This window comes from Leptidea sinapis, chromosome 1 (assembly GCF_905404315.1).
Source record: "Leptidea sinapis chromosome 1, ilLepSina1.1, whole genome shotgun sequence".
Classification (NCBI taxonomy): domain Eukaryota; kingdom Metazoa; phylum Arthropoda; class Insecta; order Lepidoptera; family Pieridae; genus Leptidea; species Leptidea sinapis.
The window spans coordinates 14,493,022-14,514,023 of record NC_066265.1 but is presented as its reverse complement, the minus strand read 5'-3'; the positions used below and the strand labels follow the sequence as shown (position 1 = coordinate 14,514,023).

At 36.9% G+C, this 21,002-nt stretch overlaps 1 protein-coding gene across 3 annotated transcripts in view; it reads right to left on the bottom strand.

The window, feature by feature from the left end:
- LOC126966482 (myosin-11-like) overlaps positions 1 to 19,499 on the bottom strand; it is a 53,492-nt gene extending 33,993 nt beyond the window's left edge. The window contains exons 1-2 of one of the 3 annotated variants that reach the window (XM_050810583.1): positions 18,462 to 19,499; positions 1,547 to 1,698 (exon numbers count right to left, since the gene is read on the bottom strand). In XM_050810583.1, coding sequence (XP_050666540.1) covers positions 1,547 to 1,698; positions 18,462 to 19,480 — 1,171 coding nt within the window. In that variant the 5' untranslated portion in view covers positions 19,481 to 19,499. The remainder of the gene's footprint in view (positions 1 to 1,546; positions 1,699 to 18,461) is intronic. The other 2 variants (XM_050810563.1, XM_050810573.1) reach the window with 2 other exon arrangements.
- Positions 19,500 to 21,002: the final 1,503 nt, after the last annotated feature.

Below are 21,002 nucleotides of genomic sequence, written 5' to 3'. Positions count from 1 at the left end.
ACTTGGCACTTCATTGAAAAGCATGTACAGTGAGTTTTCACACGAAACATTTTCCGGATAATTAGCGACACAATAAGAAGATTGACACAAGACGTGCATGTTTGTGTCGCGTCACCTCGAGCGTCACGCCGCCGAAGGTCGAGCGACTTCCTCGACAGTCGGGCGCACACATGTGTCACTTGGCAACCCTCCAGGGAACAATTTGTGGTGTTAATGCACTTTCTTTGTTACAATTAGACTGCTGTGTAAGACAGATGATGCTCTGGTCACTAATAGAATTCCCGATAGTAGGTATACGAACTCATTACTGTTTCGAGCCGAAATGCTTTCTAACCAAAGTAATAATTTATTTATTATAAGCCTGTTGGGTTAAGAGCGGTAGAGACGTGGGTTTGAATATATGCTGTTCAAAAATTTGGTCCGAAATAAACTTGTATATTTATTGCAAATGTGAGAAAAATTATTTACAAAAAACAAATTATAAAATAAGTAACTTGATCCGTTTATAAAAACTTATATAATAAAAGAAAAGTAGGAGTTGGGAGCTATTCTGCTAACCTTCTACATTAAGCAGGTCTACTTACGCTCTATCTCCCGCTCCTTGGTCTCGACCTAACTCGCTCCAGCTCCTAACAGCGGGACTCTGCGAGGGTGCTAAGAGCCGGCACCTCATTCTGTACTCTGCTTTCCTAGTACATTCAGCAGGTCTACTCATGCTCTATCTCCTGCTACTTGGCCTCGCCCTGTCTGCGCAGCGAGCTGATGTTGTCTCTCGCTCACCTCAGCTACTCACAGCGGGAGTATGCAAGGAAACTAAGAGCCGACACCTCCTTCTGTATTCTGCTATCCTAGTACATTAAGCAGGTCTAATCATGCCCTAGCTCCTTGTCCTCGCCCTTTCTGCGCAACGAGCTGATGATGTCTCTCGCTCGCTCCAGCTCCTTGGCCTCGCCCTCTCTGCGCAGCGAGCTGATGTTGTCTCTCGCGGAGCGGGAGCCTGCAAGGGATCTAAGAGCCGAAACTTCTTTCTGTAGTCTGATATCCTAGTATATTAAGCAGGTCTACTCACGCTCTATCTCCTGCTCCTTGGTCTCTACCTCTCTGTGCAGCGAGCTGATGTTGTCTCTCGTTCGCTCTAGCTCCTCACAGCGGAAGCTTGCAAGGGATCTAACAGCCGACACTTCCTTCTGTATTTTGCTATCCTAGTACATTAAGCAAGTCTACTCACGCTCTATCTCCTGCTCCTTGGTCTCTACCTCTCTGTGCAGCGAGCTGATGTTGTCTCTCGTTCGCTCTAGCTCCTCACAGCGGAAGCTTGCAAGGGATCTAACAGCCAACACTTCCTTCTGTATTCTGCTATCCTAGTACATTAAGCAAGTCTACTCACGCTCTATCTCCTGCTCCTTGGTTTCGACCTCTCTGTGCAGCGATCTGATGTTGTCTCTCGTTCGCTCTAGCTCCTCACAGCGGAAGCTTGCAAGGGATCTAACAGCCGACAGTTCCTTCTGTATTCTGCTATCCTAGTACATTAAGCAAGTCTACTCACGCTCTATCTCCTGCTCCTTGGTCTCGACCTCTCTGCGCAGCGAGCTGATGATGTCTCTAGCTCGCTCCAGCTCTTCGCAGCGGGAGTCTGCGAGGGAGCTAAGAGCCGACACCTCCTTCTGTAGTTTGCTGTCCTCAGACACCAGATCTTTCCTGAAATTAAATATTGATTATAATAATTACAAATATAAATGAATTATATTGGTGTCCTTTTGTGCGAATCCACTTGAAAATATTTTGTATTGAAGGCTATTATTACAGCTGCAACGGAAGTGCTCTGAAGGCCCATTCATTACCATTTGATCTGCATTATTAGATTGCTTTCCATTTAAAACATATAGGGCAGTCAGTCTTTACACCGCAATTAATATGTATAGATGTTATGTTTTATATATATGTACGGACCCGACAGACGTTGTCCTGTACACACGTGTTAAATTTGAAAAATCGGTCCAGACGTTAGGAGGAGATCACTAACATACTTAGGAGAGTTATCAAAACCAATCTCAAATCCACTATAAGACTAAAAAATCATCAAAATCGGTCCAGCCATTTAGGAGGTATGTCAATTGTGAATCTAAACCATCCTAGAATCCACTTGAACACACACAGAAAATTTCATATCTGATATCGGTGACTGCGTACACAAATGACTGAGCATGTAACAACCGTTGTTTTTTAAAACTTTAATAACTGTATATTAAATGTAGTAATGCAATATTTATATCTTATATATAAAATTCGCGTGTCCCGGTGTTTGTTACCAAACTCCTCTGAAACGGCTAAACCAATTTGTTTGAAAATTTGTGTTTATATTGGGTCGATCTGAGAACCGGCCAACATCTATTTCTCATACCCATAAATGATAAGGGTTACCCACACCTAAATATTTTTTTTTATTTTTTTTAGAGGAAGATAAAAGAGTGATCTATCAGCAGATACGGGCAAGCTTAGGCATTGGTATGAGTCAAGTTCAAAAAATATTACACGAACATTTAGGCGTCAGGAAGCTTTGTACCAGATGGATTCCCCATACTTTAACCGACGACCAGAAACACCTTCGCATGGACTGGTGTCGCCAAATGTTAGATAAGTTCAACGGCGGTGACTCGAATGCTGTATTTGACATCTTCACAGGTGGTGAAAGCTGGATATATTGCTACGAACCCGAAACCAAAAGACAATCAGCTCAGTGGGTGTTTCCTTTCGAGGATCGGCCAACTAAGGTAAAGAAAGGAAGAAGTCAAGAAAAAGAGATGATTGCCTCATTCTTTGGTCGGAAAGGTTATTTCGCGACAGTCGTGCTAGAAGATGGAAGGACAGTTACTGCAGACTGGTATGTCAATCGCTGTTTGCCTGTTGTCTTGGAAAAAATTCGACAGCAGCGCTCTCAAAGCAGGATCCTCTTTCACCACGACAATGCGCGAAAGAGTGCGCTGAATACTGCAAAACGGACTGTTGAATATTTGACTACGGCAGGTGTCGAGATAATGAGTCATCTGCCATACAGTCCTAACCTGGCGCCCTGCGACTTTTTTTTATTCCCAAGAACTAAAGATAAAATTCGAGGTATTCGCTTTACGAGATCTGAAGATGATATATTTGGTAGGTCTGAGAATCGATCGTCATCTATCTTTTATACCCCAAAAATTTAATTTATTGAATTGTTTTTATTACTTTGTATGGCAATAGATCGTTTGCTGTGACCTAGATATATAAGAATCAAGTGTATAAGGAATAAAACTTAGAAGACATAATTTAATTCTATCTCCGTGATGCGCACACAAATGAAAACCTCTATCAATTCATGTATATAGATAAGAATTAAATTGTTTCTAGATTTAAACACGGACACAAAACAGATGCTGCCACTCGATGTATGAACGTTGTTTTCATTGCAAATTCCTTTTTAAAATGAATGGGCTGTATTATAGTACCTACATAACATATCTAACTATAAATGTTCTCTGTAATCTAAACTATTTTCGTCGTAATTTACATATTGTTCACGTTAACTTAACTAAATATCTCAATTTATTTTTAACAGATTTAAAGAAAGATTAGTTTTCAACCTGGAGGTATTATATATATGGGCGCAAATCGCCACCTACCGTCAATTGTTAAAATGAATAGATTATTATTGATATATGTGAAATATATAAGATTTAAATACAAATAGCTTTAATTATTTATTAAGGTCTAACTAATTTAGACACTGTTTTGCGTGTTTGAATTGTTTGAAGATGTTTGATGTTTCATTTATTGTTAAAATACTTAATTGAATGTGTTAATGTTCAAATTAATTTGTATTAGAATTAATATCTTTATTCTGTATCAAACTTTATTATTTTATGCAATAAGTCTTTCTAAATTGTATTTCGAAACTTGCTTGCAACGCCATCTTCTTATTTCGTAATGTTTGTTCAAATTAAATAAACAAACTATTATATAAATCATTTGAAGTTATATAAATTCACTAAAACATTTATTGAGCTGTAATTAAGGAATTATTTTACAATACCTAATTTTATTTGTGTTTTAAAAGAAGTTGTATCTACTCTGTTTCATCTATTGTACGGAAGCTATAAAAGCGATTGTTTTATGTAAAGATGGTTCATATCTATACTGGCAGTTGTGCTTCAATAAACTGAGGAATTCTGAGTGTTGTATTTCTTCATGATGGACCCTGATCAAGAAAACCCTGGCTTAACGCCGACAGCAGCGGTGGGATCACAGCCCCATGACTTAGGGCCTCCAGATGGGATGGTCTTTGCCATGGATCAAGTGATGGGTCTCCTAATCTCCATAACGAAAAGTCAACCCTGATGAAAAATATCATGTATCAGGGACTGGTGTGCTAATTATATTTAGCTCCATGAAGTTCGAATGAAGAGATCTTGTGACGACGTTGATAGGCAATTGATAGGACGAGCAAAAACGTGGGCCGACACCTGGTCGAGTGGGAACGATTGAAGAAAGAGCTGACACGTTTGGCAACGACTCGGCCGAGACTTGGGCGCCCTTCAGGAGAGTTCGACTAGAAGCTGCCGATGCCGAGGTAGTGGATGCACTGGTAACAGGTATTTATTCTGTTTTTATTTGTTCTGAGTTGTTGAGAAATACCCCTAATTCACTTCACGAAGGATCAAGTCATATGTTTTAATTGCAATAAGAAAGACTGCAGAAATCCCTTTAGAAATATCTGTTTGATAATTTATGTTTATTTGATTGTAACAAATCAAATAATAATTCCAATTCCCGTGACAGTTTTAGTAAAGTTTATTGAGTGTGAATACTGACTTCGGAAGGGCCACTAACATAAAAATTGTTACCGCCGTCAAAATGACTAACGTAACGCCCCAAACAAATTACCTATTGTTCATCTATATAGCGGGGCACTTTAAATGTAATTATTGGTGAATTATAACCATCTTTTTAATACAGTCGAGCGAAAATAACTCGCTTCATTGCCCGAAAACAAACAGTTATGCCTTCAAAAACATAACTTATAAAAAACTATAGCAAGTCTCGCAACTCAGTTATTCTAACGTAAAAGCTTGTGAGATCCATGTAGTACCAAGGCGGTCTATTGATTCAGTCCAAACTGTCTTTAGTTATTACGTAATTAGCTATCCTAGCATCATCTTATAGTGACCATATCAATTAAAAATAGATTACTTATTCTAAATTTGAAGCTTCTATATCTGCTAGAAGTGCGTAAGAGTTTTATTGATCGTTCATTCGGTTTAAGTTTTAATTATTGGTCAGTCAGTCATTGAAAAAATTAAGAAAATTTGACTAGTTATAATTCTTAAGCTACTGGTTCAAATTGAATGAAATTTGAAAGTGTTGATACAATGCCTGGTTGGTAATTGATAATTCAGGCTTTTTGTTTTACCTACAACGAAGTTGGGTCGAAATGTCCTGAACTGCTCCGAGAAAAGGATAGTACGGCCGTGCCACTTGTTGTTGCTCGACTTGCCGTGCCCCAGATTTCAAAACGGAGCATTATAGCTATAGTTGAAATTGATAATGTTCGCTTAGAGCTCGAGTTGATGTAGTAAGTGATAATGAAAATCAGTTTGGCATCTTAATAGATTTCTACACTTAGCGAGTACAATTAATCGCGAGTTTTTTTTAAATCAATGAATGTATAAATTTGACATCCGCTTTTGAATTAGATACCGACCTTATAAATATGAATAATAATTTCAATGAGTTCCAGCTAATTTTACATCTGGAAATCGGGTCTATAGGTGAGCTATAAATTAGATTAAAATATCCCGACGAAATCGTGCAACAAAATCCGGGATATTATTAAAGACTTAAAGGAAAATGGCATAATAAGAGAACTCTTTCCCGTCAAGCAGCCCTATATTACTAGTAAAGAAAAAGAATGGCACGGACCGACTTTGCTTTGATTTCTGAAAGTTTAATTCAAATGCCGTTAGAGATAATTTATTCCTTTACCCCTTATAGCAGACCAAATTGATAGATTAGGCAAAACTCAATATTAAGATCTTAACAGCCTAATATTATCTTTTGTTACTTTTATTTTGTGATTTTGGCTTGATAGATTCTATAAGATATTACGACAAGACTATTGTTACGTTAAGGAATGTTATAACTAGTGAGATTTATTCCTATCTCAAACGTAATGCCTACTGAGCATGTGGGAAGCTTTAAGTTGATGTTACAGTTCTAATTGTTAATACTTTTAAATAATTTTATTAGCCTAGGACGCCGTGTGATGTCCCGTGAAGTATCATTCTCAAGACACACGATGAGGCTTACGCGATGGTAGACTGCCCCTGAGCGGTTACTGTGTATTAGTGATGTAGTTGATATCTTTAGTATCAACCTATTGAAAATTTTATTCAGGTGTGTGTGATCATTGTCCAGTGGGGTTCCTTATTTCAGTCAGGATTGACGGAACGAGCGATCAGTTTAGTCTATTGATGATAAACCCGTAAAATTTGTTCAAAGATAGTGAATTAATGGAAAAATCAAGACTCAAACAATTTTTATAAATTATGTTGAATCGCATGGCGTTAAGAATGTCGTTGCATTTTACGAAATAACTTTAATGTTTTTTTTTTTGTTTTTTTTCATGTTCAATGGATCCAACTGCCTGACACTGACTCCTGGTGTTACAAAGTGGCACCTGAATTTGCCGCTTTGCCTGGTGTTATGTGCAACAGATACGGAAAAGGATGGAGCATTGCCATGGGCGCGATGTGTGCTGTTTTATTTAAAAGCACTTTCACCCCCAAGTGGAGGAGGGTTTCATCTTAGAGATTCATATTATTGGATGCTGCCTTCGATTGCGCTTAGGCGAATGGACCGTATGAGCAGAGAAATCAGTGGAGACCGAGGGTGCTTCCACTTCCTTTGCGGATTATGTAGATTCCATATGATTGAATATGTGTTGAAAATTTGTGATTTGTGATAAGTTTTGGTAATTATTAATGTGTGTGCGTGAAATTAATTTTTCCTATCTAAAGAACCCTCCTAAAACGCTGGCTGGCCACCATGCGTATCCTTAAACCTGGTCTTGCGTTGGCTATGTGTTGCCTTTTGTGTTAGCTATGTGTTGCCTTTTGTTTTGGCTATGTCTTGCCTTCTGTTTTGGCTATGTCTTGCCTTCTGTTTTGGCTAGATCCGATGGGTGATGCCTTCTGTGTTGGCAAAGATCCCAATATGGGTGAAGCCCCGTCTGGTATTGTGATAAAAACAGCGCAAGGGACGCGCTGGAGTCAGTATGGCCGTATGGGCGCAAATCGCCACCTACCGTCATTTGTTTGCAACTATTGATATTTATGTTTTAGTTTATCGTTAAAATGAATATATTATTATTGATATATGTGTAATATATAAGATTTAAACACAAATAGCTATTTGTAAATATAAAACTGTTATTTATTAAGGTCTAACTAATTTAATAGACACTGTTTTGACTGTTTGAAGATGTTTGAGATTTCATTTATTGTTAAAATACTTAATTGATTGTGTAAATGTTCAAATTAATTTGTATTAGAATTAATATCGTTATTCTGTATCAAACTTTATTATTTTATGCAATAAGTCTTTCTTAATTGTATTTCGAAACTTGCTTGCAGCGCCATCTTATTTCGTAATGTTTGTTCAAATTAAATGAACAAACATTTATTTATATAAATCATTTGAAGTTATATAAATTCACTAATACATTTATTGAGCTGTATTTACGAATTATTTTACAATACCTAATTTTATTTGTGTTTTAAAAGAAGTTGTATCTACTCTGTTTCATCTATTGTACGGAAGCTATAAAAGCGATTGTTTTATGTAAAGATGGTTCATATCTATACTGGCAGTTGTGCTTCAATAAACTGAGGAATTCTTAGTGTTTTATTTCTTCATGATGGACCCTGATCAAGGAAACCCCTTGCGTAACGCCGACATATACGTTCTGCACCCGAAAAGAAAAGGGGTCTTATTACAAAGACATCGATGTCATGAAAAAAGAAAAAAGCGATTCACTCGATTGTTTGAAACGTGAAGTCGTTTTTAGATTGATAGATGACGGCTATAGTCTTGAAAAAAACGGAGATAGCCGAAATCCACTACGTTTTAAGCAACTGTTCGCTTTCAAACTAAGCCGGATTATACTTCGTTGCCAATCGCCATACTGTATATATGGCGTCTGTATAATTATGTCAAATGACTGCAGGTTTCATACTAAACTAAATTTCAATTTTTTACGTAGGCAATCCCGCCTCTTTTTAGGTAGTAGGTACGTTGGTCACACTTAAAGTTTTGCGTAACTTAAAAAAACAACACGTTATAACCAAAATTGCATGTTTATTGAATTTCAAAATACTCTCGCTTAAATTTTAAAAATTTTTTCATGCGATCGATCCATTTTTTAAAACAGGAGGACCACATATTTGAAGGCATGTTTTCTACGGGCTGATTCAACGCTAGCTGATTCACTGCCTCTTCGAAATTGGTAAAAGTGAAACCTCTCATCAAATCTTTGATTTTGGGGAAAATACAGAAATCATAGGGTAGCTAGGTCGGGGCTATGTGCATAATGGGTGACGAGTTGTCCTTTTGTTTGGCTGTGTGTGAAGAAGCGTTGTCATGATGTAGAAGAACGCGGCTTTTTGGTAGTCTTTCGCGAACTTTTTTTAACACCGTGGGTAAGCAAATGGTAGAATACCACTCTCTGGCATTGACACTGTTTTGATCTTCCAGTGGAATTGTGCAGATGGGACACGTAACATCGTTTCTCGCATGCCTTACTTTTGTTGGCCTGTTTTCATTTTCAAACACCCATTCACAAAATTGCTGTCTTTTTTCTGGTTCCAGACAATAATCCACGTTCATGTCATAAACAGCATTAGAATGTCCATGGTCGTACTTCATTAGCATCTGTGAGCACCATTCCACGCGAGTCCGCTTCTGCTCCGCTGTCAGTTCATGAGGGATCCAACGACAACAAAGTTTCTGAACTTTCAATTCTTCGTGTAAAATTTTCTGAATTTGGCTCATACCAATCCCCAATTGTCCTCGAATTGTCTCATAGATAATCTGCGGGTTTTCTTCAATTAGCCGCTTAACAGTAGCCACATTATTATCGTTGACGGCAGGTGAAGGCAGCCCTTCACGAAATTCGTCATGTAACGAAAAGAAATCCGACCTCTCTCAAATTCAGCAAACTATCGCCTCACGGTGCTCAAGCAAGGTGCTTCTCTCCCAAAAGCATTTTAAAGATGAGCGGCACAGTCTTTCGGAGAGAGAGAACTTTTAAATTCATAAGAAATCATCGATCATTTTAGAAAATCCTTTCGACGTTTGATGTGTTATCTATTGACTAAGGTTTTCCCGCCAATTGTTATTTTATTACTAAGAAGGTTGCAACATTTCATAAAATATAACATTTGAAATTCAAATAGTTCCGATTAGCTAGAAGTGCAAAACTTCTTTTAGTGTGCCTCATGTACTTACATCGTCTTTTGTCCTGAATGGAACTGCTCGTGATGGCATCGTGGAGCGCGTCCTCCCCTAACATATATTAGGGAAGACGAGTTTAAATATTATAAATATTTAGTTTTTTTTCACTTGTTACTTCTACATTATAATAGTACAATACAATATTTTTTCATTGTAAACTTGCAACCCCGCACTTGTGCAACTCAAAAATGCATGCTGGTTTGCCTGTAATTGGATTTACACCATAATTTATACTTATTTTGTTATTTTTATAAGCTAGTAATAGTGTATAATCTCTTGGTGAACCTAAATAAATATATAAATTAATAGCTCGCATAATACCTTTATTTATTTAGTGTTTGTGAATTGATACATTATCTACTGTACTCGTTAGGTACTCTTTTGAGTTTTTCTTATGATCTATCGCTTTTTTTTAACGTACACACTTTACATGATTGAATAAAATATAATGTAAAATATTGAAAGTATATTAGTAATATATCTATCTATCTATAGCCTCTTCTTCTAATTAAAGCTCAAGTTTTTCCGAAGTGGTGGTAAAATCTTTGGCATTAATAAGTGTCATTTTGACCCAAGTGAATGAATTGTATCCTACAAATAAAATTGTCAGTGATATTAAATGTAATGCTATGTCTAATGCTTACATAAATGATAGACTGAACCTTGCGCAACCAATAATTTCTACTTCTCATAATTATGTTGCCACTAACTACAAAATTGTACCGTATCCCGCCTTAATGTCATTTTCCTACAGTCATAATAAAAAACCAAGTTGGTCGAAATTCCCTTGAACTTACATTTCCTAAGGGGGCGTCTGATAATTACGTAAGGCATTTTTGAGATTGTCCCCCCCCTTGAATAGTTGTCGTAACCTTTTTCCTCAACTCTCTTCCTCCTCCCCTTATCGCACGCGAGATTATATTTTGGTTTGGTGGGTGTTGGATGAGAAAAAAAAGGAAAACACAACTTTTATTGAAGACTAGCAAGGACTAGTATTTGTGAATATTACCGTAATTAAAAATTATAATCATTAAATGAAGTAATGAATATTACTTACATATTAACAAAAATTAAAAAAAAATCCTAATTTAGCCCATGGAGACACCCGTGCACATCTTGCACCGTCTTCAGAAGAATAATTACGTAATAATTGCCAAGACTCTTTTCTTTCTGTGTTCTGTGGTAACTAAAGATATTTTGTGATTGAATTAAATTATATCTTTATAAGGTGTATGTTACTAACTAAAGTGTGAATGTTCTGTACTATTCTCTCTCTATTCTGTGATGTTACACAGTTCATTTTAAACAAGCAATAATTTCTATAGACTTACATTTAACGCGTAGTAATAACTCAGTAAATACCATTTTACAGTATATTTCACACGTACAAAATATAATAAGAACAATTATAAATGATGAGGTTACTACAAACATCACACTTGGCAACTTTCCAGAGCAAATAGATATTATACAAACTAAATAATATTTAGTTTTGAACGCATGTTTATCAACTGTACCGTTCGCGGTACACACGGATCGTGACTCGACCAAAAACAATAAGATTTATTATTAATACTATTAATATTTGTACACTTGTACGTTGGTTTGTGTCTTTGTTTACTTGTACACATACTTTTGTAAATAAATTTTTCCCGCGATAGAAGCTATTGCATGCTTCTATCGCGGGCCTTGAGCGTGGAGACCGAATCCAGAAATTCCGTAACGAAAATAACCTAAGACTTACTTACTAGATGCTTATAGATATTTCGCCAAGGTCATTAGAATTGCCGTGGAACAGCGGTTATTAAGTATGCTCTTTACGCAGAAGGTCCCAGGTTCCCGCCTGGGGTACGTCTAGTTTTTTTTAATTACTAAATTTTTTATATCACGTTTTTTTAATTTTTATTATTATGACAAGCATTTTTAATTAGTTTCACCTGTCCCGTTGTCTGTCTGTAATCAAATCTTGCAAGTTAAATTTTACTCACAAAAAAAGGCTAACGGGAACGTTAGACTTTTTTTTAATTAATTTTGACATAAATAACCTCAATATTATTACTTTTTTATTTACATTGTTATTTTTGAAATATTAATAATATGAAAATGTGTCAGTCGACAGTTGTGGTCCATTCAATGATGGGAAACGAGTGCCATCTTGTGTTAAAATATAAAACTACGATAAATAAATTTATCAGTTTCTTTTCACTTTTTTGGATCACTTAGTGTATCCAAAAAATAATCCGAACAGCTGGAGTACACTGAAGAAGAGTCGAAAATACTTGGTACAAATGGTAATAAATATCCTCTTATTTTGGCTGCCGATTTCAACATCAACTTCGCTGATAAAAAATCAGAGCGGTTGACAACTTTTCTTTCGAAAATATTGAATTTGAAAATGAATAATGATCCACAAGAATCCACAACAAAATATGGGACCACCATTGACGCGGTATTTTCCAGATATTTAGAAGATATCAAGTCTGAAACTTATGTTTCTTATTTCAGTTACCATAAACCTATAGTTTCAATGATAAATATTCGTGAATAACCTACATGTATTGCAAGATACTCATTTACTAAACTTAAGAAAAGGAAAAAAAATGTTTTCTTATCGGTCACCACGCTAAAAGAAAAAAAAACAAAGGAAAAAAAATACTGCATAAATAAAATAAATAATGCTATGCTGCATATTATATGCAGCAATGCTTTACCGCGGCAGTCCCCGAGTGCCACACGTCTTTTTTTTAATTTTATTGTACGTTGCTACATAATATTATTACTAAATAAAGGAAATAAAATAGGCCCGCTGAGTTTCTTGCGCCTCTTCTTCTCAGGGATGAGGCACACTATTTCGATTGGGTGGTAGTTTTTTGACGGCGTATAAGGCCTAAGTGATTTAAAAACCTATTTTGAATAAAAATATTTGAATTAGAATTTTTTATATCACCATCTTGATTTCAGTTATATATATTGTTATCTTAAATAATGTATACGCCTAGAAAGGCTGTGACAGCTGATAACAAGTCGAAAAAATAGCGGCGAACGGTTAGCCTCTATTTTCATACGCACACTAAAACCAATTGACTGACGTCGACGTGACGTTAAAATCAAATAAAATCAAAATCTGCCAACAATTCAGAAAGGAAACGCCTCTGGCGGACATGCGCAAGGATTTTGACCAGATCCTGTGAATTTAAAAATGGAGTACTTTTTGTGACTAAAATGATTTGTTTGCAGACTCTATAAATAGATTCCACGTCTAGTATTGAGGGCGGGAACGCTTCGCTCAGTAAACAAAGCTGGGTGAACGTGTTCGAGAAATGTCAAATAGTTTACACGTAATAAATAATTTGGTATAGTGTAGCAGTCAGACGGTCGTCGGTCGCGATCCACTTGGACGCTATTTCTGGAGTGGCCTAGTTCTCACAGATTCGTTATTATCACTGTACTAGTATCTAATAGATGTCAAAATTTCAGCTCAGGGGTGACTCTTATACTTACAATGTAACAAATATAGAAGAACAAAGCGTGCAAGACAGAAGATAATCTCTAACGGAGATTCAGCAAGATAGACAAAGGACGGACACAGGTGGAAGGGGCGATTAGATCGTTCCAACCCTAGGAAGTGGGGAGGATGGAATTGTTCCTGTTCTCCTGCAGAAAGTATTGACATTCTCCTACCACTCACTCCAACCAATTAGCCTTACCTCATTCTTATTGAAAGGTATGCAGAATATGATAGACAGGTACATCAGAGATTAGGTTCTAATAACACCATCCAACATACTCAACATGCCTAGGCAAATAGAGGCTTCGTCATGCTCGCATAGATCACTGCTTGTGGCAGGGACGTGCGACCGCGTGTTTCCTTTTTTTATGCAAAAGGAGGACTAACAAGCGTACGGGTCACCTGATGTTAAGTGATCACCTCCGCCCACATTCTCTTTGCAACACTAGAAGAATCACAGGAGCGCTGCCGGCCTATAAGTAAGGTGTACCCTACGCGCTTTTTTTTGAAAATACTCAGTCAATGGATCGAGCTGATACTGGGGTGCGCCAGACCAGAGATGACCGCATTACTCTATGTGTGGCCGGACTTGCGCTTTGTAGAGCGCGAGAATGTGAGGAGACTTGAATTATTTTCAGTATTCCGATACTAGACGAGGCTTTAAGGGAAGTGTTGTCGAAGAACGGTGATAAGACAAAATTAATGGTTTTTTTTTGTGGAAAACGCGCAGACTTGTGTCTTCTGGTGGTTAAATTGGACCCCATTCCGCGACCTTCTCAAGAGAGAACTCGATAGAAGACACAAGTTTCTCCCGACTCTCCCGACACGACAAGACACGTATTTCAAGGTATTCGCTTTTTATTTACTTAGAAAAATGGTAGCTGCCATGATATGACGTCATAGCGTCATGTGAATTGTAAACAAAGTTCTGTCAACATATCTACTGCTTGTGCTTTTATTTTAATTTTGGACAATTTATACTATTATTATATTACTTTAGTGCATACAGCTACGTTTAACACTCGCGATATGTCACTAACTTTGTTTTAGTGTGCGTGCATTGCTGAAAATAGAGGTTAACAGTTCACCGTTATTTTTTTCTATCTAGACGTAAAGGATATCTAAGGTTTAGGCTTATCTGACCTGCTTAATATTATAAACTGACTGGCATGGCAACAAATCAACATAATACAAAACAGCTGATAAACGTCTGCCGTTTATTCATAACGAGGGACGAGAACTTAAAATAGGTTTAGGGTCCTAGCTCTTACATCTTACAGCTTTTTCGAAGAGAAAATGAGTGTTTTAGTACTAATATGCGATTATGAAAACCCATTTTAACAATCGTATATTAGCGACGTTTGAAATCTCCGATAGCTCATGATGATACCATTATAAACATATAATTTATTTAATTTGATCATTGACAGCCAGAACATCAATCCAAAACACCATTATAGAAAAATTTAAACCATTTTTAAATATACTCGATTACAAATAATAAATAAATTATTGATGTATGTTACATCTCCTTGATACAATAACAATCCGATCGTTATTCTTGTCACATTATTTTAATGGCGCGCAATAACTTGTCTGCTTCGGACTTTACGCGAGTAATGCGTACTTACTCTTTGTTATAACGTCATATAACTACAGTAACATCATTGCGTCTGTCACTATACGTATTCGGGGAAAATCATTCAAAATGCTCAGGAACATAGAAGCCATTTTTCCACACAAACGTCCTGAACTCTTTTCTCTTTATTTTTTAACTTTAGATCAAAATTATTTTCAAATAATACCAATATCCTCACTAGCCGCGACTCTCTTGTTTCCTTTTTATATTTTTGTTTTTGTAAATGCTAGAGTACTTCAGTGCTTAAAGGTACGGACAGACGTTTTGCTTAAGGTTTGCTTATTAGCATGCTATTATCGATTTGATCTCGATCCGCGGCGGGCGACTATGATTATTTTATTGAGTTCTGTATGGATATCTCTGTCACTATATCTTTGTACATCAATTTTGTCCAAGAGCCTGGCGCCAAATAGCAGCACGTCTGTCCGGTACGTTTACTTTGAGCATGCTTTTTTATGAGTATGCTTAAGCAAGCATGCTTATTGCTGGCAAATTTTGCATATGGCAGTTGCATGAGCATGCTAACTTTAAGCATACTAAAAAGCACGCTTTTTTTGAGCACGTCTGTCCGTACCTTAACGCTTACTACTCGGCTAAGTCTAGTCAGTAATAGGTATGTACTTTGTCATGATGTAGGAGAATGCGGCTTTTTGGTCGGCTTTCGCGAACATTTTTTAACAGCCTGAGTAAACAAATGGTAGAATACCACTCGGCATTAACAGTCTTTTGATCTTCAAGTGGAATTGTGCAAATGGGACGCGTAGCTGAGAAAAAAATGCGATCATTTTTTTACCAAAGTTTCTCGCCTCCCTCACTTTTGTTAGCCTGTTCTCATTTTCAAACACCCATTCACAAGATTTATGTTTTTTTTTCGGGTTCCAAACAATAAATCTACGTTTCGTCTCCTGTGACAATGTCATAAACAGCATGAGAATGTTCGTGATCGTACTTCATTAGCATATGTGAGCACCATTCCACGTGAGCCTGCTTGTGCTCCGCTGTCAGTTCATGAGGAATCCAACGACAATAAAGTTTCCGAACTTTCAATTCTACGTGTAAAATTTTCTGAATTTGGCTCATACAATTTCCAAGTCCTCGAATTGTCATAAAGGCATAAAATATAGAGGCATATGGAATACGGGGGCTTGTCTTAGATTGGTTCTGATCATATTTAAAAAATAGAAAACAAAGTGTTATTATTACTCGCACTAATAAGATTAATGAGAAAGAAACATACAAATTTGAATTGAATTGTTTAAAAAACGCTCTTGTGATTCCTCTGGTGTTGCAAGAGAATGTGGGCGGCGGTGATCACTTAACACCAGGTGACCCGTACGCTCGTTTGTACCCGTAACTCTCCTATTCCATAAAAAAAAATTGAATATTAATTTAACCAGTGTAGTATACCTCAAGGAAGTGTCCTGGGGCCTATTGAACTATATGACATTTTCAAATGCTCTAAGTAATAATTGAAAAATAGAATAGAATGACGTTATTATTTATGAAAAAAGGGAAAGCATTTATTGCACAAAAAAATTAATCTTTGCAATTTGTGGGGAAGGTCCGTACGAATCGTGGTACCGCATACATTTACGAAATTAGTAGTTTTGTAAAGAGACATAAATATCTTTTTCTCAAACATGCATGGAATTATTGTCATTACTTTCTAAAAACGAACACGCAAAGTATCGAGTTTTCGAACAAAGAAAATCAAATCCATTGCAGGAGCGTTTTTTGAATTTGGAACGTTGGTTGTATGAAACTCCGTGCTGAGGTTATTAAATACTCTTTGATCGGATCTCTTTTGTCATTCTTGGCATACCATAGTGTCTTTGGCCTTTGCGGTTGCCTGTCGGCACAGATGATAAAAAAAATTTACGCCATAGCTGAAAATTCGTTTTGATTTGTTATTTACATACATACATAATAAATATAGATTTAATAATAATTAAAATGAGTTCCAACGGTTCGGAGAGTGAAATGGAGATTGATTGTACTCCACCAGACTTAAGATCATAATTTTTCCATTGCCAAATTGGCATCATTGTATACCAGAAGTTGTCATGTCATGTGTATTCAAATATGAATATCGGTCCCTTTAAAACTCAACTATATGAATGGCTAATTAATAACAATTTCTATGCTGTAAGTATCGGACTTTTTAAATATGTGATTTTTTTTAAATCTTGTGTTTAACTTTGACTACGTATTGTATATTTTATGTAGATGTTAATATAATGTAACCATGAAATATGTAAATGATAAAATTTTATTAATATATAGTGACATGGAGCATTTGTATGTCCTTTTTGGATAATGTGTTGATTCATATTGTATATTTTGTTAATTCTTATACACACATTATGCAAATAAAGAATTATTGTTGAAGAATCCACTTTTGATCGCCACAATTCGATCCAATATTTGTGTATCATTGTGTGTGTATAAACTTCGATTCAACAAGGCCACACAAGTTTCAACACACATTTATATCTGCAGATAAATATTCTGTAGTCAAATCATGAGGCACCACTTTTTTCATATTTTTTTATTTTATTGATGCAAATGAGTTAATATTGTTGGTAAGGTAACGTTTAACCATAAAAAGGCATAATATGCATTTTAATTTCTCAAAATTCATTCCTTTAGAATTATTCTTAATGTCACTTCGCCTTCACCACCGCTCCGGAAAAAATAAGAAGTTCTGAGAGAGAAGAAGTGGCGCAATAAACTCTGCCAGCACTCTTTTTCTCCTGCAATATCAGAGGAATCATCTAGCCTTACCATATAGGAAGGTACTGGTGATTTGTTTTGAGGATTGTGTTGTCGTCTTGGAAACACCGCAGATGGAACATCAATCTATACTATCCCAGAAAATGTTCAAAACAAAGGTGTTACGTTATTCAAAAGAATTGTTAAAAAACGTTTGTGTGGTAAAGGTTACTATAACATAAATGACTTTCTTAATGATACCACAGATTGGGAATGGAGCGACAGCCCTCAGGCTATTAAATAATAAGTTTAGTTGTACAATGTTACTTGGTAAATGTTACTTTAATTGTAAAACATATTTTTGGTGGAAAAAAAAAAGCCCGCTGAGTTTGTTGCGCCCATTCTTCTCAGGCCTGAGGCATTCACTTTGGAATGGGTGGTAGTTTTTATTGACTTTCAATAAATGATTTCACATCCTATTTTGAATAAAAATATTTGAATTTGATTTTGAATTTATGATAGTCCGTGGGAAAAGTTCCTCGAAAACCGCACTGTGGAGGAACGACACACATCCACACGAGGACGATTATAGTTATGTATGTGTAAGGCGATGGTTGGATTCGGGGGAAGGAATCAGTTCAAATAATCCTTCAGAACACTTCTCGTGATAAATTAAGTAGCAGACACACAGCCTTTGTAATTGGGTCCCGCAAGAACCGCGAAATGATAAGCCGATTAAAAAAAATATCACACTGTTAAAGGTACTTATATTTAGGAGTAATTTAATATAATTTGTACTATATTTATATCTCTTCTATTATTACTTATAATTATCGTCTCTTTGATTTTAATAAAAATTAAGTTAATTATATAATGACAATGTTTTGTCAGTTATGAAGTGACACGTTATTATTGTAACGCATGACGCCCATGAACCCGTTACAAATGCGTATTAAGATTGTATTATTATCTTTCACCAAACACATATTTATATGTCTAACGAGTATACACTGCCCTTATATAAATAAGTAAGTATCGTAAACATATAAATGTACTCACGATTCAGTCTCGCATTCTTCTGGAACGAGCTCCCTGTCGCTCTCCTCATCCATATCATCGATGATCTCTGCATCATCCTCACTCTCCACCATACTCTTTACATCACTAGTCTCATCACCAGATTCTTTGTCACACTCTAAGAACCCACTATCACTGTTATCACCGCGGCAGAGATGATCAACACTCTCCACTTTTATCACCGGCGTCTCGGCATTCACGATGTAGCCTCCAAGGAGCTCATCATTATCAGGAACATCATCCAAATATTCTGTTTCTTCTGACGTCAATGATTCGAACGATGATCCTTCATCCGTCTGTTCATCTCCGTCATCAAATATGACTCTCTTCTGAAACGTAACTCTTTTCTTTCCGTTATCTGAGCGATCGTCGTCAGAACAACCTTCGTCAACTTTTGGAGGTTTTAAACTAGACTTTTTCGCAGCAGCAGATAAATTGTCATCTATTTTATTATGATCTGTATTAAGCAGCATCTCCAGTTCGTCCTTGAGGTCATTCTTGTATGAATCGATCGGGTCCACGGTTTCGTAAAGCGGTTCTTTGCTGTTGTCAGTTCCCATTTGCTCGTCGCGCGCGCTACAGTCAATGTGTTTGGCGATCTCTGTGAGGAGCGCCTCGGTGCGTCGCTTCTCGTCCTCGCTCGGCCGCGCGTCGTACTCACGCGACACGTGCTGTTGTTTCGATTGCGCAGGCGCATATTTCTGCAACACGATCGCTTTAACAAACGCCGCGTCGTCGCTATTTTTATCCGCTTCGCTCGGCTTTTCCTGTTTGTTTCTGCGTTTGTTCCGTTTCTTCCGCCCCATGATGTTTAGGAAGGATGTCTTATGGGTGTAGGAGGTGTCTGGGATGAGGAGGTTGACTACATCCTTCTGGGCGGTGTCTGGGCTGGGCGGCGTGCGCGGCTCAACTGGCGGGGCGGGTGTCGCGGTCGGGAGCTTTCGGGATGTCTCGGGAGTGACCGCGTCGGCCTTGGGCTTACGTTTGAAGAAGTTAAACATGGCGGTGGTTCATGTCTGGATCGGCTGGAGTTCGGGACACGACTGTAAGTTTGTAAATAACACTCGAGTGGTTCAGATATTTATATTGGCATCTATCATAACAGGAGATTGTGTATTAATTCGAACGCATCACTGGTGACAGATCTTATATCGTTTAAGCTAAATATACGCATCGTACTGGCTTATTCAAAATTTTACAACTTCTCGTGATTGATTTAGTGGATTTTGTTTTTGTCTACAGTCATGCACCTCAAAGTATCGGATTGGAATGAATCTTTGTAGACATATCAAGGTGACTGATGGCAATGCAATAATAGTATGTCTCACTTTTACTAGCTTGATGTATGCGAGTTTCTATGAATGGAATCTTCGAACGTGATTTTTTACCCCTTCAAAAGGTCGGAATTATTTTAAATTTTGCACACCTATCAAAGACGGATGGCGATTCAATAATTAATATACCTAATCAGTCCCAATTTTCTTATCAGCATCTTCAGCAATAGTTATTTTTTTTAATTAGATATCCGGTAGTTTGTTATGCCAGAGTTTGTTGCCAACGACCAACTTGCTACAAAGTTACCATCGTTTCAAGATTAAAAAATAAATTATAGTTAAAAAAACTAAAACACACGTTTAAATACAAAACCAAACTTAAAATTACAAAGAAAACTTCAATTTGTTTAAAACGAACAGTACTATTTACAAAAAACGTAAAAAGCGTGCGATCCGTTCTAAGCTATTAAAAAAAACTTAACAATACTTTTACCAATGTCTGTCAAAATGCATTTAAAATTATTTAGCAATTGACATCAAACACCGCATGCATTTATTTACAATTGAATATTATATTATACATCTTGTTAATAACATTGGTCCTTTGCCTTCTATGGCGTGTTTTTATTTTTTTTTTTATATTTTTATTTTATGATTGCTAAATTTTGAAGTAAAATATTATATTTTGTAACTTTCTTGAGATCCTGTTAAAGATATATGAATAGCCAAAAAAGGTTATGAATAGATTTAGCAAAAAAAGTAGACATAACCGGCCTTACAAATAAACTTGGTATAAAGTTATAACTGAGAATAAGCCAAGAATGTGCAAAATGTTTACAGATAGACATTTTGCATCTTCTTCTTCTTCTTCTTAGTCGGACACTCTTGTCAGAGTGGTCGTGGTTGCGCTGACGAGGTACATGGTGGAGTGTTCGGTGGGTCAACATCCTTCATGAGGGTAGATCTCCTGGCGATGTGCTTCCATTTCTGACGGTTAGAGGCGTTGCGAGTACACTGGACTATGGTGGACTCAGTAGCCTTTGTGATGGCGTCTATCCAGCGGGTTGGCGATCGACCGCGTGCTCTCTTGCCTTCCACCTGGCCCTGAACTACCAGTCTCTCCATCGAGTTCTCATTTCTTGAGACGTGACCAAAGAACTTCAGTATTCTTAGTTGCACAATTGACGATAGTCTGTCTTTAATACGAAGCTCTTTGAGGATGGATACATTGGTGCGAAATGCCGTCCAC